At 38.2% G+C, this 27,388-nt stretch overlaps 2 protein-coding genes across 10 annotated transcripts in view; one reads left to right on the plus strand and one right to left on the minus strand.

Moving 5' to 3' along the window:
• LOC133135457 (zinc finger CCHC domain-containing protein 7-like) overlaps positions 1 to 8,316 on the minus strand; it is a 96,724-nt gene extending 88,408 nt beyond the window's left edge. For 2 of the 5 annotated variants that reach the window (XR_009709394.1, XR_009709392.1), the window contains exons 1-2: positions 8,178 to 8,316; positions 6,268 to 6,684 (exon numbers count right to left, since the gene is read on the minus strand). Coding sequence is in view for 2 of the 5 variants with exons in the window: in XM_061252474.1 (XP_061108458.1) it covers positions 6,268 to 6,315 (48 nt within the window). In the remaining 3 variants the exon portion in view is untranslated. Of the gene's footprint in view, positions 1 to 6,267; positions 6,685 to 7,816; positions 8,078 to 8,177 lie in introns of those variants that run through there. The other 3 variants (XM_061252474.1, XM_061252473.1, XR_009709393.1) reach the window with 2 other exon arrangements.
• Positions 8,317 to 18,425: 10,109 nt separating this feature from the next.
• Positions 18,426 to 27,388, plus strand: part of LOC133134988 (paired box protein Pax-5-like) — a 71,415-nt gene continuing 62,452 nt past the window's right edge. For 3 of the 5 annotated variants that reach the window (XM_061251692.1, XM_061251689.1, XM_061251691.1), the window contains exon 1: positions 18,426 to 18,628. In XM_061251692.1, the coding sequence (XP_061107676.1) occupies positions 18,583 to 18,628 (46 nt within the window). In that variant the 5' untranslated portion in view covers positions 18,426 to 18,582. Of the gene's footprint in view, positions 18,629 to 25,025; positions 25,864 to 27,388 lie in introns of those variants that run through there. The other 2 variants (XM_061251693.1, XM_061251690.1) reach the window with 1 other exon arrangement.

Genomic DNA, 27,388 nt, shown 5'->3' on the forward strand with positions numbered 1-27,388 from the left:
AAAGGAGTACACACCTGATGTTCTCCACTTCCATAATCTATCAGTAGCAGTTGAAACTATTCCCATTGCCATGACACTGAACAAACTAGTTGCATCAGGGCTAGCAAAAGATATTAAAAAAGCCTAAAGAAATTAAATTAAAAGCCTGAAAAAAAAAAAAAAAAAAAACTCAGGTGAAACAACATAGGTTTCCAAAAACAAATATCTCTGGGTAAATGGGCTGGGGTCTGTCTCAGGGAGAACAAAAGCAACACAGCCCTTGAATCATAGCCACCCAGGTTTTGTGTTGCAAATTAGCCCCTGTATTATGATCAAGTCATGGCTCTGAGAGCACCATCCACTGACTGGTGGTGAGTGCTGGTCTCCGTCTCCAAGCCCCGACTGCGATATTTATACAGATCTCCCTGGCCATGTGCCTGTCCTGGGGACTAGCCTGGGGGCCAGAGGTTGGGAGGTTTGGGAAGAAGTGAGAGTCGGGGGAGGTAGCTGGCGGTAAGCATGGAGACCGCTTATGGGCTGAGTAACGGGTGGCGGAGGCGGGGTGCGGCAGCTGGGATCGGTCCGGAATTTTCCGGGGCTTGAGGCGGTGCTCGTTACGCACGAGGAAATGGATTTGGAGAAGGGACAAGGGACCGGGAGGAGGCTCATGCAAATAGATGCGACGTCACCGAGGAACCAAAATCGCCTTCACGGAAGCGTAAAGCGGTCGTATTCCATCAACGCCGTCCAAATGACCGTGTCCTGGCTGTGCTGGCAGTTTCAATCCATTGCAAGAAAGAAGACCACCCCTTCCCAAAGACAAAAACACATATAGCTACACACAGCAGTGCGCAAACTACTGCGTCAGACTGATGCTTTATCAATGGGGCTGTTGGAGCAGTTGCTTGCCAGTCCGCATGAGCAGCAACAGAAATACACCTCTTTGTGTCAAATTTCACCAGCCAGCCACAAGCATTCTTTAGTACATCTCCATAATAATTCATTCTCCTTACCAACAGAGGTCCCAAACTTTTTAACCCATGACCCACAACATATTTCTAACTCATCCCTTAATAGAATGTATTCTAACATTTAACTGTTGCAGCGAAAGTAACTAGTGAACAGTTTAATTTGGCAAAGTTAGTGTACATGGAGACAAGTGTTACGAGGGTTACCAGCTATCATGCTTTTGGTGTGAGACACAGGATTTTAGGCTGTCACTCACATTCTCATGCAACATCTCAAGTCAAATAAAGAAAGGAGAGCTAAAAACAAAGCCAGTCCTTGATTAAACAAATGATCTACCTTTTTTTCTGTCAGAGATAGCTACCTCCTCTCCCCTTTGAGGTCACAGAAAATCTCACTCCAGTCAGCTCACCAAAATTGAAACCTGTGTAGTATACAGCTTTCAGATGTATCTCATGACCAAGGCTAATCATTGTCGGTTTTTGTACCGATTTCCCCCCGATAAATTCCCAGAATATTTACAGGACAGTTGAGGTTAAACCGATTTTCGCCCAGATTTGTTATTTTCTTATTGATGTTTCTCTGCCTTGGAAATGCTTTTGGAATTAAAATATATTATGGATTTGGTTCTCTGGACCATTGACATTGTTGGTAAATGAAGGTACGCAGCTTTAAGAGTGTGAATCATGGGGTTTGTTGTATTGTTTCTGTTTTGCGATTGGTCCATGTGTGTGTGTGAGGCAGCTGGGAATGGTGAGCGAGTGAGTGGAGTTTTTGGTTGTTGTGTGTGTTTTTTGAAAGAGAGCATGGTTGCGGAGAAAAGATAGTAGTTCAAGGGAGTTAATGTAATTTTCTTTGGTGTAATAAAGGAAGCAAATGCCTCAGAAATCCTTGTTTTTGCAGTAGAAACCAGCTAAGTCTTTCAGCTGGGTGTTACTCTGAGGTTGCTGATGAGTGAACAGTGCAGCTACAGCTAACTAGCTATAATTAGCAGCTTCGGTCCTGTAATAGAAAAGGAATAGTGGTTTGGTTCCTCTGTGTCTCCCAAATACAGTTCAGAGACAGAAGCAGGAAAAAGTAACCACTTGAAAAGAATACCAATTTTAGCTTCATTTTATTCATTTTAGATTCAGGTTGTCTGTGAAGTTCTAAAATGCATAGAAGTCAAGGTCCCCCATGCTTGTTTTGCCACCGTACATGTTATAAAATAAGGAATCATTGTTGCTAAAACAATGGTATCATAAAATAGTTAGTTTTATTGTTTTCACTGTTAAAAAGGATTGAATGGAAATAAAAGCACTCAGGCCATGAGGCTTAAGGGATTAAACAGGATTCCTTAGTATTTTGTATTAGAATGTAATGTTAGGCCTATTTCTTGTATATGTCACTGTGCGAACGTCATTAAATGTGTGGTTGAAATAGCAGTCACAACGTATCCAATCTCCTTGAAAGCACACTATCATTGTTCCATTAACAAAGCCTACGGTTAAAAGAAAGGACAATGTTTAAAAGCAAAATAAAACATTTATCCCGGGAATGTGCATTATTATAATATTTTCAACAGTTTTTTGTCTTTAAATGTCATATTTTCTATCCAATTTTCACCCAAAAATGAAACAATCCCGGGATTCTTTAATAAAATAAAATAAACTTTGAAAATGATGAACCTTACTCATGACAAACCACAACCTGTCTTACCCACCAGTGGCTCCTAGCACAGTATAGAGACCAACTAACCTAACACTAACACTAACCTAATGTAGGCTATATGAAATCTACATTGCCATATTAAGGGAACTGCGATTCTGAGGAGCTCAAGCTTTAGTTGGGCTTCTCTGGAACATATCTTTGAGTGGGAAGCACTTCCTATTTTCCTCAATAATTACCAACTAACAATTACCTACAGCAGATTGATTGGAATACAAAAACCTGTGTCACGGAGTTGCTGAAGTGTGTATGAGATGCGTGTGACTGTGGCAAGCAGGCTGTTTCGCGATGTCCTCTTCAAGCGAAAGCCATATTGAAAGTGCTGAGCGTGAACGCTAAGCGCAAGCTGTTCGAAGAGCGAGGCGAGAGAGAGAGACGGCTAAATAATCAATCATGTCGCATATGTTCCCGAACCCTGCGCATTTCCGCACAACTTGCGAGCATTCAGTCGGGCGACGCCTTCGGTTAACTGCCTGGATCGGTCTGACTGATGAAGAGAGAGCGGTTTGAGAGTGGCAGACGTGTTTTCTCATGGCTCAGTGCCGAAGCCACAGGTACACCTGGAGCTCGCGCAGTGCACGAACGTGTACTACTGTATCGCTAGTAACGAGGTGTCAGACTTTCTAAACTTTACATCGAAAGTGCTCTCCATGCATTGTTGAGCCTGCCTGAAGAGCTTTGAGGAGGACGGGAATTCATGAATATTCATTAGCAGCAAGACCATTTACTTGTTGGGGTTCTGATTCTAATCGCCACGGATAAGCGCAGAAATGTTAATGTACACAGCCAATCACTCAGAACCAAAATATGTTTTGAGCCTGCCCGCTCATGAATATACATAATGGGCAGCTATTGCTGAAACTCTTTAGCCAAGTAACACGGCAAGTGTGTGGTCTTGCCTGGTGATAAACTGTATGTCTGTTCGCATCATCCTGATGCTCTGTTTGGTGTATCAAATATGAGATTCCTTAGGAGTTCCCTTCTAAATATTAATTATCCTAGTCATATTTGAACTTAAAACCTTATTTCTATCATTCCTTTGCTCAATGAGACAACCAAAAAATTGCAAACGGGGTGACAAAGTTCCAAGATATACCAATGGGATGAGAAAATATCACTTGTCAAGCAAACTGTAGCTTAAAACAAGCAAATATTTTCTACTTGAGAGAAGAAGAAAAAAAAAATCTTAAGTCTTATTACCAGACTTAAAAATGCTTGTTAAGCCAGCCATTTTTTGCGGCGTGTCTCTGTTTTAGGGAGCTGCTGTGCCTTTCCTGGGGTGCTGATAGGGCCCGGGGACTGGGGACAAGCTCCAGAGATCACACGGTGCGAGCAGACAAGAGAACAGCCTCCGCCGCGCCCCTCTCTCAGCACAACAAAAGCGGCCCTGGAGGAGCCCTCACCTACGCGGGGCCGACACACACATGACCATGGCCACTCTTGCAGAAATCCTAGCCCGGAGACCCGAAGCTTTGGGAAATTTAAATGAGGCGACGCAGACAGAGAGGGTGTACAAAAGAGCCGGATGAAGGGGGTGGAAAGGGGGGGGGCATCAGTGGAAAAGAGGAAAAAGGAGGAGGGGGTTTCGCTGAGGCTGCAGGTTCGACCGACGTGTTTTGATCCGAGATTTGCGAAAGGCGTTTTTCTTCCGTTCCTGATTAAAGCTGGCACGTCTCACTCTCGTTACCTTTTTTTGTTTTCCCGCTCTCTCCATCCCTCCCTCTATTTGCTGCTTTTGTTTTCCATTGTCTCCTTTTTTGTCTGTAATGAGGGCAAACCTGTTCCTTCATGTCAATGTACTGTACTGTATGCGTATGGATGCACTTCTCAATATGGCACTGTTCTGCCGACGGTCGGCATTTAAAAATTCATAAGAACAACTGACGTGTGCAAAGATAGAAAGCACTCCCTCTCCTTCTCCCCTACGCCTCTCCCCTATACCGCTCTCCCCAGACCACAGGCAGGGGAGCAGCCTGTTCCAAGCCCACTCTAACAGAAACACCACTTAGCCTATCTCTTAATTACAGAATGGAAGGAGATATTACAACCTCAGCACAAAGCACTGCAGCCGGTGAGAGAGTGCAGGGTGACTTATCCGATTTTCTCAGACTGTACAAGATAGCTTTCAAGCTACCAAAGGCCACAGCTTCCTTCTAGCATTACAGTAATCCTTTGGATGCTTACTAGTTTACGGACATTTTTACTCCGTACTGACTGATCTTGCGATCAGAGCAAGATACAATATTTGTTGCTGAAAGGCACAAGCCCTGTTCTTCTGAAGCGAACACTGAAATCGCAGTTTCCGAGTAAGACCTCCCAGATTTGCTGTTGAAAAATGTTCAGAAAACCCTCCCTCAGGCAAAATGTAAAAATATCCTCAGGGGGGAAAGAAAACAAGAAGCTATGTAGCCTCCTACCTCCTTGGTTTTAATTGGTCTTCAAAACCAGGTAGGACATTTAGACATTATAACGTTCCTCATAATGAGGCTTCAAAGCTCCAGTCTCTCCTGCAGAGAATTGGGCTCCCTGCGATATCAATAGTTTGTGCACAATACCACTTCGTTCACCCTGTCGGATAGTGGTCCACTGTCACTACCTTTTGAACTTAATTGTGTCAACTGACAACTAGAGCAGCGCAAAACTGGATCAAACGTCAGTTCCAACTCTGTGTAATCATTATAGCTTACATCAAATGAACAAGCACTGATAGACATGGAAGATAGAAATGGTTTTATAAGCAATTAAGAGATTGGCTCAGCAGAGCCCAAAAAGGCACTGTGTGACTTCTTTGTGGAAATATATTAAACAAATGATTGACTAAGAGGCAGCAATACATAATTCAGCGACATCTGTGAAACTATATAAGTTTCACCACATGTGGTACCATGTCATTCCAATGGAGGGAAGAAGGGTGAAATGGATGTAGGATTAGATGCCATGCATTTTTAAATATGGCGGGTGGTCTTTTTTTTTTTTTTATATGAAAACTTTTACAGGTCATGGAGCATCTGTTAAGATAGATGTCATCATGAACACCAGTGCGCACCAGGGTCCAAGCATATGGCTGACAATAGATTGACTTATGGTGGCCATCATTTTTGAGCCATCAACTTGTCCTAATAGGAACTTTGACTTTGATGCAGTATGCAAAATTTGAACTTCATTAAGCCATTTGCTCAGGAGTTATGACCATTTACTATAGCATTGCAGTTGTCTTTAATATCCCTTTGAACAGTAGGGGTTTTTTTTTTTTTTCAAAATTGCAAGCCATTGCTCTAGAGTACAGTTGTTTTCCATATCCAGTAGTGATTCTTACTTCAACATTAAAATGTTCAGTTAAGAACATTCTTTTTTAAAGATATTTTTAGGCCTTTTTCAGCTTTATTGGACAGTATATAGTATAGAGAGACAGGAAGAATGGGAGCGAAAGAGAGGGGAAGACATGCGACAAATGTCGGACGGTCGGATTCGAACCGCCGACGTCGCGGCTCGCAATGAGCATGCGGTCAGTGCTCTACAGGCTGCGCCACCGAGACACCCAGTTAAGAACATTCTAATCACATACTTGTGATCTTACATCATAAAAAGCAGTTTCTGTGGAAGGAGTATCCCTACCTGCAGAACTGCTGCTGCTGCTGCTGCTGCTATCCCTGATCTCCACATTCAGCAGGATATTGCAGTCTCCTTCCCGCTCCTCTCCGTCCAGGATCATCCAGCTCTCGACTCCATCGGAATCCGAGTCCGGATCCGAGTCCTTGCCCAAGCTCCACTGCGGTTCCGTGCTCCGCTGCGCAGCGTGTGAACAGCTCCCGGCCGGGTCCTGGCCCACTGCTGCGTAGGCCCCTTCCTCACTCCCGTCCTCTTCCTCTCTCTGTCCCAGGCCAGTGGAGTAGTGCAGCTGGCTATAGAGCCATGTCTCCACCTCACTGTCAGTCCCTGAAGAGCAGGAGTCTTCAACCTCCTGGTACAGCTCATCTTCATACTCTTCCTCATTGTGGTAACCAGTAGACATGCTGAGGGGCCCTGTGCTGCCTGAGAAGGGAGAGAGTAGTCATCATCATCATCATCATCATCATCATCATCATCATCACCAATGCCATGCTCAAGTCTAAATGGCTGGCACTTAAAATTTAAAAATTCATAGCTATTCAACAGAGGTAAATGTGCATACTAACTTCCCTTCAACTGGCCATTGACATGCACAATTTCAGCAAATTAAAATGTAACCTGAGATGTGAGCTGTGTGGCTAAAAAATCAATGCCAGACATTATTTGCCAAGAGGGTACATTTGCTTACTCAAGTAATGATAATAATAACAATAACAATAATAATAATAACAATAATAATAATAATAATAATAATAATTCACTTGGAAAGTCCTATCTGTTTCCAGAGTGAAAACCATCTGTGTATCTGTGCCTGGTGGTAACAGAACATTATAAACTCTTTAGTTACATGTGATCACTCACTGCACAGCACGACACTATACTACTCAAAAGACTTTGTGATGACGCAGAGCCTCTTTATAGGATGCGTTTCTTCCTATGTACAATTTACCTGCCTTAGCATCGACAGACCTGAGGCTAACAACTCTTTGCTGTCGGGCCATTGCTCCGATCAGCCCAGCGTGACCATGTGATCATAGCTGATGAATGGCTGATGAATGACTGCTGACTGACCACGGGGAAACCGCGCAAGGTGGTCACAAGCCAGCAGCCAGGGAATAGAACAAATACGGAAAAGGGGGATTGGAGAGAAATGATACAAAAACACATCAAAGCACGCAAATATAGGCCCTTTATTCATGATTCCTGTCTGTCAATATGCTGTTGGGGGACTGGCTATTGGCTAATGAGTACTGGTTAGACATTGCCACTCTTGGCTGTTCAACACAATTGTAAAGTGTGGATTTGAGACTCGTTGGGACTGCCAAAGTGTCCACACCACACATTTAGCCTAGCGATAGAGACCAGTTCAGTTATCACAGTAAATTATTTCATCAATATTTCGGATTCCATCCTAAGCAAAAGCTTTGTGACAATAGGTTCTCGCCAAAAGGCATTATTTTAGGCTAAGGTTAGCTACATCCCTCGATATGTTCGTTAGTTATGTCAGTCCTTTGCTACAGACACGACTCCACATTTATGTGGACTACATATTTACCATGCACGGATTATTTTACTTGTTGCCTTAGAAAAGCCTTTTCTTGATAGCTAGCTAGCAATATATGAGGCAGTTTTTGTCCATTGCTTTACAAGAAAATTAGTTAACTAAGATGTTTAATTTGTCGTTAGCATGGTACATACTACAGAACAACAACAAAGTGCAAAAGCTACAGCGATTTTGCTGGACACGATGGCTGGCAGGCAAGCAAGCTCGCAATGTTATTGGATCTCATGACATTTCCTTTCTGATCAGCCAGCTAACAAGCTCTCCACGTGCTGCACTTATCTAGCAGCCAGTAGAAGGATGACGTTAAGGTTAGCTAGCGATCAAAACAAAACTATTCTATTCACCTACATACCAAACTTAATAACCCTCCACTGCGCTGCAACAATCCCTTTAGATGTACCCTAAATTGTATAGCGCTTTCGCTACAACATGTTACAAACATTGACACAATACTAGTTCCGACTACAGTCTGGTCTGTGCTTCCGACTCTTCTTCAGTGCACAAGAGCTGAACGATCAAGGTAATTCCGGAGTTAACTTGCAACTGTAGTGTTGATGGACAACTATAATGTAACGGAGTGAATTACTCGACTAGTTTGTCTCATTTGGATGTATAGCGTTGGATAACGTTGCATATTTGCCTTTTTTTTTTTTTTTTAATAATTGCAACTTTCTATTTCTTTTTACAAAGATAGTAAAGACAGACCTGCAAAAGATAGCAAGATAACCCATAATGCATTGACATACCCAACTCAAAACCAATTTCCTAATTTTCAGGATGGATTTCCTAACATTTTGTGTGGATGATTTTGAAAAGTCAGGTTATTCTAACGGATAATCTTTTAAATCATAAAGCAGAAAGATGACAAGCCAATACAAAGCATCTAATTTTGGATGTGAATTTAATGATGTAGGCCTAATGATGTTACATGCAACAATAATACTTATAATACTCCTGTAAGAAGTTCAAAAATGGTATGAGGTGTGTGTATAACTCCTGGAAGTTAGAAAGATCATGCTATATTTCAGCTGTTTGTTAACAGTGTAATAAAGTTGTTGACATTTGTTATTGTCTTGGCAGATTATGGATGATATCCAGCACATTGCAGACTAATCACATACATATAGCTGCACTGCAATATAACTATATTTGGAAATATAGTTCTAGTGCAGTACTTCATTCATTTTTTAAATTAAGAAATTAAATGCATTTCTTATTTTATTTCCTCCACATAGAAATATAATAATAGAAAATATCTGTAATTGCAAACATTGAATATACATTAAGAAAGTTGCAGTGTCACAAATGTTTATCTCTAAAGTCCATGGCTGCCCTAAGCAGTGAGCTCATGGTTAGTTATACAGTATATTACATATATTTTTTTGTTTTATTTTGGAAAGGTACTCCTTCGCCGTTCCTGTCTGCATCAGCATGTCATGAGCTTGTACTCTTTGGCAAATGATAGGAAATCATTCCTGAATGCCATCTGATGCTGAAGGTGTTACCATGCGTGTCCCAGGCCAGAAAGGCCATCACAGGCACAAATTGTTTCATTCCAAAGGTTACATCCCAAACAATGGGCCGGGACACACAATTCTGCCATACCTTTCATCCAAGATGGGAGGTCCTTATCTAAACTGGATACAGGTGAGAGTGGCCCTCTGCTCCAAGGAAATTGAGATTCAAGCTTGATTTCTCTCCTATTTATTTACCGTTATTACCAATATTATTATTTTAGATGGAGCAATGGACAGCTTTCCGTTGGCTAATCTGTTTGAATGCAACCACTCATCTGTTAAAGATGGAGTCAGGAGCCAGAGGTTCCATCTCCTCATACTAAACATAGAGAGAGTCAAGATGTTATGCTTCACAGAAAGGATTTTGCCTGGTGTTCTGTGGTGTAGCACAGTGCAAAGCATTTATTGAATAGATTTATTTGAAAGGAATGTTTTCTTCTGTACAGTCGAAACTCATAGGGTGGTTTAATTTGCAAAGGGCCATGGGGTGGCTTCACGCATACCCTCCAAACAATTTGTCGACCTGTGTTGAGGCTATGAGGGTGATTGACGTCGAGGCATGACGAGATAACTTTTCTACCAATAATAGACGAGTGTTTTGTACTCATTGAGTTACCGAAACTTTTAATTCTGCCCCACTAATCAATGTAATATCGATGTCATGACGATGTTGATTAGAGGTCTACTCAATGTCAAAATGTTTACTGGGTAGGGTCTACATGCAAATGTCTCTGCATTAGCTAACATGCTCCAGCCACAGAATTATGAGCTGTGCAGACTCTTCATTTAACACACCCCAAACCTTTCTACTTTTGCACTCTTGACCTTTGTTCGACCATTGACTATTCCCAGTATGGCCTGTTGGCCTTTTAATTAGGGCCAATGGAACCAAAGAGATATCAGGCCTGATCTATTCGAACAGCAGTTTATCTTCTTTGAAGGCTAACACATACTCCGGTGGACTGGATTATGCTAAATCTGAGGAAAGTGTTCTCAAAGGGGTTCCATCACATGCAATAAGTTGAACTTGACCTGTAATGCCCTTTTGTTTCCCTATCTCCATTGTGTGGTTTCATTTTGGGTTGTGGTGGCCTGTGGAAGGGAAAAGACCACCCTGCTGTTCAATCTCCCCTTGGCACACAGTGGCATTTGTCTAGGATCCCTTATACAGTGCAGTCCATAAGTATTGGAACAGTGGTACAATTTCTGTTCTTTTGGCTCTGCACTCCAGCATATTGGATTTGAAATTAAGCAATGAATAATGAGGTTGAAATGCAAACTCACCTTTAATTTGACGGCATTTACATCCATGCCAGATAATCTGTGTAAGAATTATATCCTTTTTTATACATAGTCCCTCCATTTTAGGGGACCAAAAGTAATTGGCATTTGGCTTCTCAGCTGTTTCTGATTAGTTAGGTGTATTCAATTGTAGGTATAGAGAAAAAGCTTTCAGTCTCAAGTTTTGATTCTAGGTATTTGATTGCCTTAAGAGTCTGTTATTAGCATTTGTCAGCATGAGGACCAGAGTTGTGCCAATGAAGCCAAGGAAGCCATTATGAGGCAGAGAAATAAGAAGAAAACAGTCCTTTATACAGGTGCCATATTTTGAGCTTTAAGTCATTGCTCTTCAAAATAGGAATTCATATTTCTCATCAATACAACCAGCTCAATCATGACAAGAGTTATTGAAATATTGCTAGCTCATGGAAACTTTCCCTCATCTCAGTCATCTCTGTTGTTCTTTTAGTGTTGCCACTGGCCACACAGTAATTTTTTCACAGTTTTATTTTTGCCTAGCTGTTTTTGAGGGGCAGTCAGATCTTGGCAGCGTCTGAGTGGACAATACAGCAACCCACTTTCTGACAATGCATTTGACTGTTCTCAGATAGATATTCCATGGTTTGTAATTTTTTGTGTATAACCCTCTATATGTGGTATTCCACAATTTTATCCAATAGTTTGTTTGGATACCCTCTTGTCTCTTCTTTTTTTGTGCGTTCATAAAGTTCTGAGGCAACCAAATGTGAAAACTGTGAGTTTGAAAACTTTAGCAAGCCATGGTGTTTTCCATCTTGTGCTGTATGAAAATACATAGTTTTTATTGTCTGTTTGTTTTTTTTGTTTTTTTGTGTTTTTATTATTTTTATAAAGTGTTTTTATAAAGTTATTTTCGCCATATAATATTGGATACATGCCCATTTCATGTCATTTAAAATGCAGTCAAGTTATATCATGCCACCATAATCCAACTTTTCTAGAACTGATGATATTTTCCTTTTAGTTTTACATAAGTTCTGATTGTAGGTGGATTTCAGCCTCAAGTTGTAGGTTAACAGTAATGCACCCTCTGGCTGGATTGCTCCATCTGTCCATCCAACTACAAACATGCTACCTTGAAAAGTGTCCCAAAAAGGTCACACTAAATCCACTTTGATACATTATTGTGATAGAAACTACTATCTTTGAACAGACATACTTAAGTGTTATAGCAACTATAAACAAAAACTGTGATGACATTAACCAGATAAATTAGGCCTATGTGAAATTTGTGGAAGAATAGGGACGGAACATTATCATAAAAAAAGAAAAGAAACAGGAAATAAAAATGTTTATTCCAATGCAATAATAAAAACTGTTTTTTTGGATTCATGCATTACTATAATTTTCTCTTTATTACCTCCAGTAAATGTCCATTTTCATTTTAGTTGTGTGGATAGGAATGAACTTATGTGTATCTTTTACTCGAACAATTCACCACTGACTAAATAAAAGCCGAAATAGAAATGTATCCCAAATGGACGCAAAATATTTCTAATAGCAACTGAAGACCCGAATTCACATCGTGCACCAACCATAATTGAATTTCACATTTAGTTTTAAGTTATAGGTTGGTACGAACATACGCAGCGTAAAAATAAATAAATAAATTAGGCAAAAAGATGATGTAAAATAAACGGACAATGTTCACTCAATTTAGAATCTAGAAGTAGCCATACATTTAAGGTTACTCAAATATTACACGTGATTAGTTATTAGTTGAAGAGAATAACAAATTACACCTTGCAACACAGTTATGTGCAAAAATATATGCTGCTTATGGGAAGTTTTCAGTCCTGAAAACCGTTAAATCCTTAAAATGCTTTGATTTTCAATGTTCATTACACACACCGTGATTATAATAATGTTGCATCTTCAAAAAAAAGAAAAAGAAAAAAGAAAGAAGGAAAAAAAGAAAAGAAAAGAAAACATCAACAAAAAAAAATCCAATTGTGTACAGTTGTTACAATTCATCTGACATAATTTGTTATAATTTATATATGGGTCGTTTACCTGATATAGCCCGTATGTAATTTTAACTTACTTTCCAAAAAGCGTGTTTCTCACTGGAGCACGTGCACTATGGATGGGTGAGAGAAGCTGAGAAAATGATATGCTCTATAAGTTATTTTAATAAGTCAACAGATGTAAATAAATAAAACAAATAAAAGAATAATAAAGAAATAAATAAATAAAGAAATGAATAAATAAATAAATAAATAAATAAAATAAATGGAAAAAAAACGAGAGGGCCACAGCCTCTTGGAGCATCTGTTTCTGATAAATTTTATCAAAGTTTCACATCAATGTTTGCATGTTAAATATTTGCATTTAACCCATATGATAGCCTATAGTATTCTGCTTTAAAAAATTACCATCCGTGGAACTTATTTTGACTGTTCTGTAAGTTTCAGTAGGCTACCTTTTCTAAAATTGCTTATCTCTTGTGTTACCCGTTTTTTCTAGCAGGCTGACATTAATGAGAAATAGGGAGTTTTGGAGGCTTTTGGGTTTCAAGTCACCTGTAACCTTTTATTGTCAACTTAGGTCAAGCAGGCTAAGTATAAATGTTGCTGAAGTCTTTTTCCAAACATGCATGTTTGCTTGTTGGTGCTATAATTGCCTGCTTTAGTTGCAGTGTCTCGCCCTCTGTGTCATTATTTCCGGTTCCACTTGACCAGCGAAAGGTCGTCACGGTACTAATTTGATGAGGTGTCATACCCTTCAAAATATTCTACTGAAAAATCATAAGAAGAGATCTTAAGAATACTCTCGTGCAAAGTTGATTAAGTAAAACCAGAAAGTATCAAACAAATGCATATTTGTTGGCACGTAAACAATCAATTTCCTTTAGATAGGCCTATATAGGATTTGATTCAATTTCCTTACATTTTAGCATCAGTTTTAGGACATTTTCCAAAATAATATTTTGACTTTGAATTGCAGGGTTAGTCCAAATGATGGCTTAAGGCATGAACTTATTCCAAACGAACCACCGTTAAGAGGATCAATACAAATCAGATAATCCTAAAAGAATCGTGCAAATATAGGCCTACTATCCAAGTTAAATTCTTGAAATTCATCTTGAATTATTCCGTCTTCCTGGCCTCATGGCTGTTGTGCCTTGTACTCGATGAGAAGATGCGATGCTCATTGAGTATTATGAAAGTATTACTTACTTATTAATACATTAATTAATTAAAAACGTGGTTATTAAGAGTGATATTTCATTAATAAACGATGTACGCTTTTTTATTTGGTAAACTGCAACCTTTGTGTTAACATGAACATGGCATGTACACTTTGTTGTGTACCATCATGGTAAGTGCCATCATTTTTTGTCTACAGGCACACACACACAAACACGTTACTACAAACTACAACTAATGACAACGTTAAATATCAAATAGCTGTCAAAGTGTCAAAATTGTTTAAAAAATCTTTCAATCATATATTGTGTGATTTAGTATATGGTTTAATGGTTACTTTTAAATGTTACTTTTGATTTGTGTCGAAAATAAATGAACTCAAACCTACACATGAAAACGGCCATGGCAATCATAATTTACCATCCCAAAACAGTGTAATTATGTTTTATGCGCCCCTCAGACGAATCATAATCAGACAGCGTAGCACGGTCTAGTATTCGTACTGTAGTACATTACCTCTACCTGCAGATATGACCCTCAGTAAACAGTTCACTAGTTTTCCACTATTTTTACCCGAAAGTCCACTTCAACGACATGGTGTTTAGGTTTTAACTACCTATTCATTCAAGGCAATTCGTCTGACTTGTCCGTTTTATTTCACGCTTGGCCCAATATTAACAACTTAGGCTACTTTATAAAGCCAAGTGCCACAGTCAAATATCTGAATTCACTCAACTCTGTTACAGTGCACTCTCCAGAGTTCTCAGTGGTTACAAGAATGCTGGTTTTGCTTTGAATTGTTTATATTATTTAACTTAGGCTATTTATATATTCCATTATGAAAAAAGCTATAATTAGATTAAACATGTGATTTATACTCGTGGAATTTTACTAGAGTACGAATCATTTTTTGGATTATCCCGAAAGGCATAATAATTATGTTATTTGGCGCTATACCTGTCAACTTTGGTAAGGAACCAAAAACGCTTAGATGTTATTTTATGTTCCAAAATCATCATCTTAGATGTAAAAAAATTATATATATATATATATATATATATATATATATATATATATATATATATATAACAGACATATTTAGCTTAATTTAACACGTTGCTTACTGTTACTTGCCACTATATTGCTCATTTTGGCCGAATATATTTGGCCATCAATTAAATGAGGTTTTGTTTTTTTCATATTTCTTATGATTTTTCTGTATATGGTCACATGTTGATAGCCGCTAAAGTCCTGCAGTACATCCTTAGATAAGCCACCCTACATAATGCAGCCTAAGCATTTTTATTAAGAATTGTATTTTTTAATAAGTAAATATTTTGGTTCCATCATTGTCCAATATTTTACTTGCCAGATTTAAGATTTTTGTGGGCTTGAATCATTTAACCGTATTTGACCTCCAAAAGATGGGTGTATTTCTATTCTCGTCGCCTACTTATTTGTGATCCTGCTGGTTCTTTATTCTAACTTTTTTTACTTTCATGGTATTCTGTCGGTTCACCGACTACCCAACAGCTCGTGTAGTTTTGCCATACTGTATCTGTCTAAAAGCAATCTAATGGTAGGCCAATTTTGGTCGTTGCCAATGCGAAGCACAGACAAATATGTGCCAATTAATGTGCGATGATGAAAATAATGACCTGTTATTGGCACTTCCCGGTTATATTCCACTAAATAATCAACATGAATCCATTCAAAAAGCATTGCTTTGTTCCAACTTTGAATGACACGAAACGACACACACCTTATAAACGATATGGGCCCACAGCGGCCAATCTAGCTGTAATACGTATTGTCCATAACTTGACGAATGTAAACACATTTCCTCTTTTAGATAAATGGTACAATATGCTTCATTAATGTTTGACACTTCCGAACTCATGATCTTACGAAGTTGAAAATGCATTAAAAATTAAGGGAACCGTTTGCCTTAAGATTTAGTCTGCTTCCCTATGGTTTTACTCCTTATCCATATGTAGGCCTACTATTGCTTATGAAAATATTGCTCCTTCTCAACATTTTTTGAAGTCACTAAGAACTTTTGAAGACAAAGATATAACTGCAATATTCTCAATTGTATTTCACGGACAGTGTTTATACACGCGACACTTAAAAACACGACTCTTTGAAGGCAATATTCTGGAAGTTTTTTGTACATATACGAGTAAATAAAGATGAACTTTTTCATATTTTCAAAAACGTTGTTTAATGTACTTCACTGCGTTACGTAGATAGATAAGAAACCCAGTTGTTCTGCAGAGCAAATAAATAATGCAATGTTATGCAATTAGCTTACTTTCCAAACTATTGCATATTTTTGTGCAATGCCCGTGTGAACACCAGACAAAATTCAGCCAATTATTTGTTTTCCTCTGAGTTGTTGAAAGCGTATCACATATTGTTTTGTTTTCTAGCATAACTTCTTTGTACGACAATAATTGGACAATATTTGAAATGCATGTTCTTAGTTAGAAATACAGTTTACGAAGTGTATTATTGTAGTTTCTAACATGTGTAGATTAAAAAAAAACAATGCTTCAGAGCAAACATTTAATCATTTATGTCTATATATATATATATATATATATATATATATATATATATATATATATATATATATATATATATAAATGCAACAATTCAAACAAAGCCAACGGTATGTTTATCAAAATAGCTGATACACCAGTATATACTTTCTGAGTGACATTCATGACGTGCAACCATGAGGAACGAAGGTATCTAAAAGCATGTCGACTTAGGGCCGTGTCCTATATAGCGAAGGAAAGAGATAATCGTACAATCCTACATGCACCCCCAAACTTCAACGGTGCGCAGTTTCGACCTGGAAAGCTCTTCGTCAGGTATCGCTATTGTCATATTGTAACATTGACTTTTATGACAATACCATATAGGAAACTTTAAGGAATAAACTTCAGACTGGCAAAGGCATTAAATAAGACATTTCAGTATACCACTTTGGGAAGAAATATCAATGAAAAAGACTCAAAACCTCATAACACAGGGCTTACGTCGTAAATCGTAATTTTTACAGGAAAATATTAAAAAACGTTTCCTGCAACCTCCGACAACCAAGACAATGTGCACAGGTGGATTTTCTGGCTGACGCAATTCGTATTAAACCTTGCTCAGGTGTTACACAGCTGTGGTGGTTTGCTTTTACATTATGATTTCGCAGGCCCTCTTATCCAGAGGGACTTGTCCAGTGTAAAGTATAACTTGTATGATGAATGCCAATGACCCGTTGGTCACAGGAAGCCAAGCCTTGACAGTTGCACATTAATAAGCCTCTATAAAATGTAATAACAACTTAGTGGAAAACCTGACTGCGGTCAAATTTCCAAAGCAGAGTCACTATCGTTATGGACGTTTCCAAGAGGAACCAACGTTACACCGGATAACCAACGTAAGAGCTCATTCAATAAAGCCTAATTATAAAATTTTACACAGTTCACGGAGATTCTCTTTCTCTTACAAACATTGTGGGCGGTGTGTCCAAAAGTTTGTTTCCGGGTTGGTCATGATTTCTTTTTTTATAAATGTGAATTTTCTTTTTCAGTAGAATACGCCTTTGTTGTTTAATTGTATTTTAGAACTAAACATTGGATCCTTAGTTCATAGTGGAAGCTATTATATTAAGCACATCCATGTAAATTATTCATACTACTTACAGTAGACTATAGGCTAGTGTGTTTTATTTATATATTTAAATACAGTTTATATACAGTTTTATGTTAATAGAAGCCAGATTGTGCATGCTTCACCGTTTAGTTGGACTATGATAGTCTGCCTGAGAGAGAGAGAGAGAGAGAGAGAGAGAGAGAGGGGGAGGGAAGGGGTGGTGGTAAAGTTCTGCCTTAATTATATTTTCACTTTCTTTTGAGGAACAGGAAGCTACTTGAATTAATCATTGAAGCATAATCCCTCCATTCACCATCCCCTTTAATACCTGATAGCATTGGTGTACATCGATGGTAACTGAAATGGCTGTTTACATGAAGCCAATATTGGTTAATATAATATAGGCCTGTGATCTTTACCTTGACTTTCTGACATATAAGAGATTTGGCCAATGCATTTTAAGAAAGGATTATCATCCATCATCTATAACTTGAGAATGAAACATTACAGAATGAACTTGTCCAGATTATCAATTCAGTATCAATTCTTTATTTAGAATGGCAAGTGTTTCTACGGATTTCTAATAATAAAAATCTGTTTGTTACGGATGTTTTTCAATATATCCAGCCTATGTTAGCATATGGGGTGCGTTCCTGGGCCATGTCTCTCAAAAATTAAAGACTATGGGGATTCTTTCGTTTTCTGTTCAACCTGGGTTTCAACTTGTTACACAAAAAACCTCTGCGCAAGAGGAAAGAGAATGTGAACGAAAGAAAGAAAAGTTTAAGTGGAACACAGTAACAGATGTCAGACCGTGGGGACTGTGGCCGTGTCTGGGGAAGGCGTGTGATGTTGTGGAGGAAGAGGACATGAGCGCACATTGCGAGGTGCTCTTTAGTTCCTTAATCGTTTCACGGTTCCCTCTGAGTCTTTTTTTTTTCAGCCTAAAACGTTTAGTTTCAGCTCAGTGATCAACCGCGACAGCGCGACAGGGAGCGGAAGAGTCGAATAATTTCAACCTGCAGCTCACCAAAGCCACTGATAAAAAAAGAAAAAAACTTTTGTTCTTTTTTCCTCACAAAATTTCCTATCTCTCCCTGCCTCACGCACCAGGATGGACTTTGACCAAAAGCAGCAATCGCATAGGAGCGGAAGGTCAGGTAGGGAAGACTTTTTACTCACTTACTCGTATTTCAGCGAAAATCAAATAAAATATAGTTTGAACGGTGAAATAATAAATAGGCTACAACTGAAACGATGTTCTTATAAAAGAAACTAAGGAAGCTAATGAATATATATCGTTCATGGAAAACTCCTTAGCTTATTGCATTAGAATATTGTTGTGTGTGTGTGTGTGTATATATATATATATATATATATATATATATATAGGGAGAGAGAGAGAGAGAGAGAGAGAGAGAGAGATAGATAGATTTTCAGCTTTCAGGATACATGTAAGTAGCCTAGCTAAATTATTGCTGTCATCAATGTGTATGAGGGAAAGCTATGTTATGTTGCCTTGTGTGCGCGCACGCGCATGCGTACGTTTCTGTGTGTTTGTTGTATGCTGCCATGATTGCATGTTGTTTTTCTTTACAAGATGTCCACCGTTAGCAATTTGATGGCAACGTTTTGAATAGCCACGTGGATGCGAACAGTTTGCAATTGAAAAATAAATCAGTTTCCCACTACATTTTGCTGATTCGTTTTTCTGATTTATGCTTTTGATTAGTCAATGTAGCATATATTGGTTTTATATTGTCTTAGCCAACGTTTACTCTTATGTCTAATTTCGTTTAAAATATTACAAAAACCCACTCAAGGAAAAGCATAAAGTAATGCTGGTCTTTGAATTGTTTGTTTCCGGCCCCATCGTAGTCACATTCAGCACATAACCATGTTTTTGAATTCATTTTCATGACTTGAAACAACCTAATGCCAAACTTAACGAGAAACGGCGCCATACCACGTTCGTGCCTGAAAACACTTGAGCAGCCTAACAGGCTTTTATTTAGCATTTTTGCACTCCTGCATTTTAGTAACTTTGACCTTTTAAAAGCGTTTGCTCGCGGAAGAGTAGCGGAAAATATCAACAATGGACATTTCGTGTAGGCTATTATTTGCCGGACTGGGTAATGGATGTCATTGGTTCTCGCTGTGAACTTTGTCAGCGATCTGTATAACACCGTGACATCATTCGTGCGTTGTTATTATTTTGTTTATGTTGTATTATGATAGGCACAATGACCAATTCCTAATTGTGTAGGCTGTTTTATATTTTGCAGAGCGCTCTATCGCCTTTAGCTGTTCTTGAATAAAGTGCATATCAATGCAACTCCTATACTCTGTGTGAGTGCAGTTTGCCCGTATAGATGGGTTCAAATTGTCTTTTGCAGTGAAAACTATACAAATGTACACACCAGTCTCCCTGAGACAAATTATCCACACTTAGGCCTATTTCGACAACACACCTTGTCAATAATTGCGATGCAGAATGTATAGGCCTATAATCTACAAAACCGAAGCATTTATCTCATGAAGAAATTATATAATTAGATACAATAATATTATGATTGTATTTAAACCTATATAATCTGTTAACCCTACTCTATATAAAGCATGCATGCTAGTGTAGCCTACACCAGTCCATTTCAGATTAAACCTGAAATTAACAAGTGTGTGTGTTACCTCGTAAATTAATGTTGTTGGTGAACAGGCTATGCCTTTATTATTATTATTTTTATTTTTTTTGCGCTTTCTGTGACCATCTAGTGACAGGCCCTGGTGAACGAATAAGCTTGGATCTGTTCTCATATTTCCACCGGTGAGGCTCTTTTATTGTTTATATATTCAAGGTCAAGAGGTGTGTGTCGAGCCTTCCTATCCTGGATGCAACAGGTTCTTCTGCAGGCTTTCCAGATGAGCGGGAATCCATGCAGGGAAACAGCGGGCCTTGTAATTAGAGTACATTAAAACGCACGATTGAACGACGCCGTGACTCTGGTCACGGGAAATGTTATCGTTCGTTTTCCTCGCAAGGTATATTAGAAAATATCCCGCGTCACGTGAAATGCATTGCTATTTGATTTCCTTGGGATTTTCCATTCAAATCATACCGTGTTACAATTCAGTGCGGTGTTTGGCTTTGGCTACTGTTGTACTAATGCTGGCCCAGTAGCTTTTATAATGTGTTACTGAATTATCCCTGCGACACTGGATAATGGCTTGGCAACAAGACGTGTTCGATATTTTAACAATAGTTCTAAATTCTACTTTTCTTTTGGTATTTAACTTCGGCCTTGCGCACATATGACGCGCGCATTTAAGATTTTTCAGAAAATGTATCTATCCAGCTTTGCTTCAGATAATGGCGTAGATAGCTAATGACCTGCGCTCACTGTTCTTTAAAGGGTGGCTCAGGTCGACAGGACCACCTTGCCACTCTCCTGGTGTAGTGCATCTATTTCCAGCACATTATTCGTCGAGAATCATCCCTGGTCCGTGAAATAATGTATAGCCTATCACTATTTGTTTTCGTCGCTTGTTCCTCCGTTTACAGTTTGTACGTTAGTTCCAGCACTCGCCAGCTGCAGCGCTGTTTTACCAATTTTACCAAGGAATATGGTTAACGACGAGGTCAAAGCGCGTTGGAACTGAAAGACAATTATGTAGTGACGACGACTTACTTTGCAAATAATATCTTACCAAAATTAGTTAAAAAATCTATCAGTGAACACTGCTTCGTTATTTGCTTTCTTCTGGGGGAGCAGGAGTCAGGCCGTTTAATAGATTTTTTATTTAAAATAGTGCTTATGGATTGCTGCATGGGCCAGAAGTTATTTTGGAAAATAGAAATAACAGTCCGTGTATTTTTTTTAAAATTGGAAGTCGTATTTTTGGAGCAGCCCAGTGAACTTAAAGTCATTATTCTTTAGTTGATTCTTATTTTTTCTTTATTTCTGTTTGCAGATGCATTTGAACTTAAGAGATATGCATTTTTCATTATGTTTACAGTCACTGGCCGTGAAACAAAATGCAAAAAGTGTTTACATGGACTATTAATTTGTCATAACCTACAGCTTGGATGCAATCGTCAAACCTGAGGTCACTAGTTGTGTTTTCGGAATACAGAATACCTACCTTTTACTCAAACGATTAGGCTTCATTTCAAATGCACAAGGTCGCGTTGGCAACTATTTTGGCTCATATAGGACACCTTTCATCTACAGTTTTGAGGAGAACACACAATTCTCTAATTAAAATATTCCACCGTGTGTTTATTTGACTAGCAAGAAAGACATTTGCTGTTTAAATCAGACACGTCATTGTTTTGCTGGAATTGTATCTTGATGAAAATTATGATAAATGTGGCGAACGACCGAACTATGCGATGATATGAGTTAAGCTAAGTGTGAACAATTTCAGTATATTTTTTCTGCTTATATCATTCAAATATATATATTAAAAAAATAGCCTACAAAATACTGAAACCAAATGTTCATGGCGATGTTGCACAGTATGGGGTCCTCAAATATTTGAAAACACCTGATTGAAGGCCTACTTCTCATTTTTTCAGACTACCACATTCTATGTTTTTGCCCGGTTTGCCACGAAGAATGGACCCTGTTTTGTACAGTGCAAATTAATTGAAGTCATTTAATTTTTTCCGTGCTGCATATTGGCCGTGCATCAAGGTCAACATTATGTTAATAGAGACGATAGTTTATTTAGTAAAATCATTAATATGTTTCGCTGATTTTAAATGAATGGTTTAATCGCGTTTCCTTAATCTAAGAGTGAGTATCCTATATTGGTTCGAAACAAATCAAGTTTAGTCAAGAGCTAATCAAGAGCTTAGTAATCTGCCAAAATATATGTTAAGTCAAGGTATCAAACGAAAATGTGAAAAATCTTTTCACGATTCTGTTTTTTCTTTCTTTTTCTTTTTTCTTTCTTTCTTTTTTTTTTTTTGCTTCTTTATATTTTTGCTGAATTCATGGTCACTTTCGTTTTTAGAATGAGCCTATAGTAGTTTTATTAAAACCTCGAAGGTGTTTGATTTGCTATGGTATGCAATCCGGCCATGTACGCCCCCTCGTGGTACCCGACTGTAGCCTAATATGAATCAAAGGCTTTTGTCAGAAAATTCACGGATTCAATTTTTAATTCTATAGATAGGCTATGTGTAGCCCCCATAATGTACTTATGAAGGAATATCCTAATCGAGACCAACTGTGCATTCTCTCGGTCGTATATATTTAAGCCTATATATTATGGATTTATGTGGGGAATTTGGCTATCAATTTTCAATTTTCCTTGCTTTTTGACTATTCTCAGTCCTGAACATATCCTGAGGTAGAACCGACTTTGTGACAGATGTAAGTAATTGACCCGTATTCGTCATGCGTGCGAGGAAATACAGCCTACGCTATTCTTATATAGGCAGGACCAAATAATTTGCACGCACATAAATAACTTATTTCAGGGTCGTTGACAAAGGGAAGATTTTATGATTTATATAATAAGGCAGAGTAGGTTATACTTTGATGCAGACAACATGAATGAAATGCACAGATTGCAGGGGAGATTCGGTCTACCAAGAACTATATGTATACATGTATTTCAGTGGAACCTAACGAATTCTCATTCATCTCGTCTTTCACAATGACCTGTAAAGGCCTGGAATATAAAAACAAATCGATAAATGTCACACACCAACTTGAACAATACATTCCTCCTTTTAGAATTATGTTAAACTCACAATTTTACGCGTTGATCCGCGTCTCAGTGTGAATGCGTTTTAATTTAAAACGATTAAACTCCAAAATAATACTTGAACTTCCAACTATCCGCGGTGGTACTACCCAACACATATACATATCAAGTTTTGTTTCATTTATTATGACGTTGTAGATGTGGTAATTTCAGGTCCATCTGTACTTGTACTGCATGTTACTGGAAATGATAAAATAGAGTGCACCAAAGAATATTAACATTGGCATACTCTAAATAAGTAAGATGTTGCTGAAATGTATATGTTTTGCGCAAAATCTTTCTCACAAAAGTGACATACAGGTTATTCAGAGTAGGCATAGAGGCATAGTCTATCGTCGTTAAAATAAAATGTTTACTATTTATAAATAACTATATTTACATAAGCATGCATGATTAATTTATATAATAGCTTTCCACCTTATTTTAAAAATAAAGATAATCTCATATTGCTGCATTGTAGGGTAAGGGTCTTGTTTTATGACATCTTTCTAAGAGCAAAACTTAATTCCAGAATGAGCACTGGACATTATGGTCTCTTCAGGTGGATTTAACTTACTAGACAATTACCTGGCATGCAGGATATTACCTTCACTCGTCAAGATATGTCTGGGTTCGTGTACAACTGAGTCATTTATGTGATATAGACTATGAAGGTTACTTTAAAACATATCTGTCATATAGTTCTCGAAAGCTCCGACTCTTATTCACCAGATAATTCTAGATTTACTTTGTCTTAAATATTACAATATTGATAAACAATATATATATGAAATTAACAGATGAAGCATAACCCAAACGATAGACCGCTTTTTTTTCCCCTTGAAAATTGAAATTAAAACAGATAATTCGATCCAAAAACCGCTTCTTTGCTAGATATTTCATTTGTCAATGGACAATTCGGACAGAGGTAACCTCACCCACCGGACTGGCTTTATCCAATAGCTGGCGCCCTCGCCAGATAATTTCGCTGCCTTAATCCAATTGGTTTAGGATAGAAAGAGCCACTTTGTGATTGGTCTACAGCATTTGAATGGCAGGGTCTGCAAGGCGGAATGGTAGGTTTCGGGGCTGAGCCTGCGGCGCTGTCCACACGAGCGCAGGTTCTGAAACGCGCTGTGTGCACGATGGCTGTGGCTTCGCCTAGAGGCGCAGCCGCACGGTAACTCCGGGGCGCCGGTACGACACTGTGGGAATCGCAGAAATATTTCCACGAGAGGACCAATAGATCCAGCATTTTCAGTCTCCCAAAGGCAACCGAACAGCATTCCTTTAGAAAAGAGCTAAACGGGCTCTCCCGTGGAATACATTCTCGTTATGAAACCGCGAACAGATGAAAGTTGACCTACGCTACTCAGGCAGACTGGAAACATTTTTTCCCAAGTTTTCCTCAGAACGTTGGATACACATATTTTGGATTTACGTTTATTTATTTTCTTTCCGAATAATTTATTTTTACACTTCCACATTTCACCGCGTTATAAAGCTTGGAATGTGAATATTTCCCAGGCCGTGTCTGCATTATATCGGTGATTCTTTTTTTCTTTTTTAATTTATTGTTTTTTTGGAGTCATGTTATCTCAAATGGAGACTTTCCACATTGGCGTCTGAAGAGCCTCTTTAGCGTTCTTGTTTATTAACTTCTGATAAAACCCAAGCGGATTTGCGACGATAAAGTTTGTCTCACCGAAAGGAATCACTTGGTGACAAGGATTGGTGAAAGCCTGAGACGAAAACCCTTCAAAGGAGATCACATTGTGTATTGGCACAGAGGTTTTCGGTAACTGTTCAAAACTGTCACAGACCCGGTCAAGCTTGTGAAGGAGGGGTAAAGGAAAGCCCTACATTCTCGGATCTTTGAGAAAAAAACTTTTTTTTCGCTCAAGTGAAGAAGCTTATCTGTCACATTTGGGCATATTTTTATAATTGCGACTCAAAATTTGGATAGGTGTGTTCTCCACAGGATCTCAATACTTTTTAACCTGCCTGCTGCTGACAATAGCGGTGGGACAAGCCAGTTGCTGGAATTCGGCACTGGAGAATGATGCAGCTACGATAGCAGGCACACGCAGAATAAAAAAGCAACAACAGCAGGCGCGCACATATCCACATTAATACACTCGCATACAGGCACACGCAAACAAACACGCGCACGCCCGCGCGCGCACACCGTACTGCATTACACACAGTATAGAGAGAAAATACATAGGTACGTTGATTGTTTTCACTGTCAATCCATTTGACTAAATCTATTAAGATATGTATGTAGGTATAATTTAGTTTAGTTTTTTATTATAATTGTTCATTTTCTTTTTGCATTTTGCTGCAATCATAACTGCGCTTGCTTTAACGATTTTGGGAAAAAAAGAAATTCACTTTTTTAGACCAAAAGGCGCGAGTACTTTTCTTCATAACAGTTGAACCTTTTTGAAGAAAGGAGGTGCGTCATTCGCAGATATTTTTATACAAATTTTGCTATTTATTTCCCCCCTGCCCCTAAACCAAGCTTTGAAATACGCTGTGGAAAGGAGTTTCTAACACACTGGCCGGGCCATCCCCCCAAGCTAAAAGACTTCTACGATGGAAATACACTGTAAACACGACCCGTTCGCAGCAATGCATAGTAAGTAGGTTGCTTCTTGTAAATGTGAATATTTAGGTTGTTGGACTCTTTATTATTGAATCAGTACAAACTCTGATTTAGCTACACGTCACTTGTGCAGTTGTGAAATGTTTGGCTCAATAGAAAAAGGTTGACGTCACAGACAACTTGTAATTTATATATATATATATATATATATATATATATATATATATATATATATATATATATATATATAATGGGAAGTTTTGAATGATAAACCCCTTTAACATAACATGAATGCAGAGCAACTTTCAGCCTGCGGCATAGGCAGGATACCTGAAAAAAACTGCAAGGTTATCTTCCGTTGTGAAATTGTTGCTGTGCAGAGTTGAGGATGCGGTGCGGGATGTATGTGTGTCCTCTGATGATAATGTCGCTCCTGCTGTCCAAACGGTTGGGGGTAGGGGTGTTGAAAAAGCCACAAGCTACCAAGCGCAACAAAGCAACAATGAACTTGACCTGCCGTGCAACAAACACGACTTTCGCCTCCAAATCTTATTACTCAAGACACTCCGACCTATAGCCTACTACATATTTAGCAATGTTACATGGTCGGACACAACATCTTAGGAGTCATATTGTATGCAGGCTATTTCACCGTAGGTTTCATTGAATTGTTTTTCATTGGTTTTCAGTAGATTGTTTCGCTTCGCCTTCTTCACTTAATGAATTAGTGTAGGCTAAAACAGTAGGCAACACAAATGTCAAACCGTATACAAATATATCAATGTATAAAAATAAATAATGTATAATAAAATAAACATAACAAAAATAAGACACGAATAATAATCATAATTATTATTTATACTATTATTTATTTATAGTATTAATTGGACTATTACTACACCGATAAGTATTATTATTATTAGTAGCATTATTACTACTACTACTACTACTACTACTACTACTACTACTACTACTACTAAATATAATAATAATAATAATAATAATAATAATAATAATAATAATAATAATAATAATAATAATTTCTCTTTGATTGCGCCAAAAACTTTTGATTTCCTTAAATATGCCATTTTATTGTATTTTCAAGTTTATAAAAAGCTATTGTGCAGTGTTAGTCGACCATCCCTCAATCAGAATCAAAGGGAGCTTTTTTATTAAGCTATTATTACGCTTTATAAAACGTGGCTTTTTTAGCTTAACGCTTTTGCATGTCAAATGTTTTTCCCTGTATGGCCATATAAGAAGTGTCAACAAGATTTGTCTATTCACATGGAGTTATGTGAAATGACGCCAACGCGGCTAGTTAAACGGTGGATTAGACATGCAGATTTCGAAAAAGCTATAACGAATCACATTTTCCTGCAGGCCTGGCCTTTTCTCGCGTTAAAGTGGCCATTTGAGGTCGTAACAAACCGTTACAATGATTCGACGTCAGAGGCAAGCTGTAATATGACATATGAGCTCTTTACAACGATGTGACAATATGGTTATTTGGAAAAAATATGGAAATGGTAGGTACAATGTTTAACTGAGTAATGAA

The sequence above is a fragment of the Conger conger genome, chromosome 8 (assembly GCF_963514075.1).
Source record: "Conger conger chromosome 8, fConCon1.1, whole genome shotgun sequence".
Classification (NCBI taxonomy): Eukaryota; Metazoa; Chordata; class Actinopteri; order Anguilliformes; family Congridae; genus Conger; species Conger conger.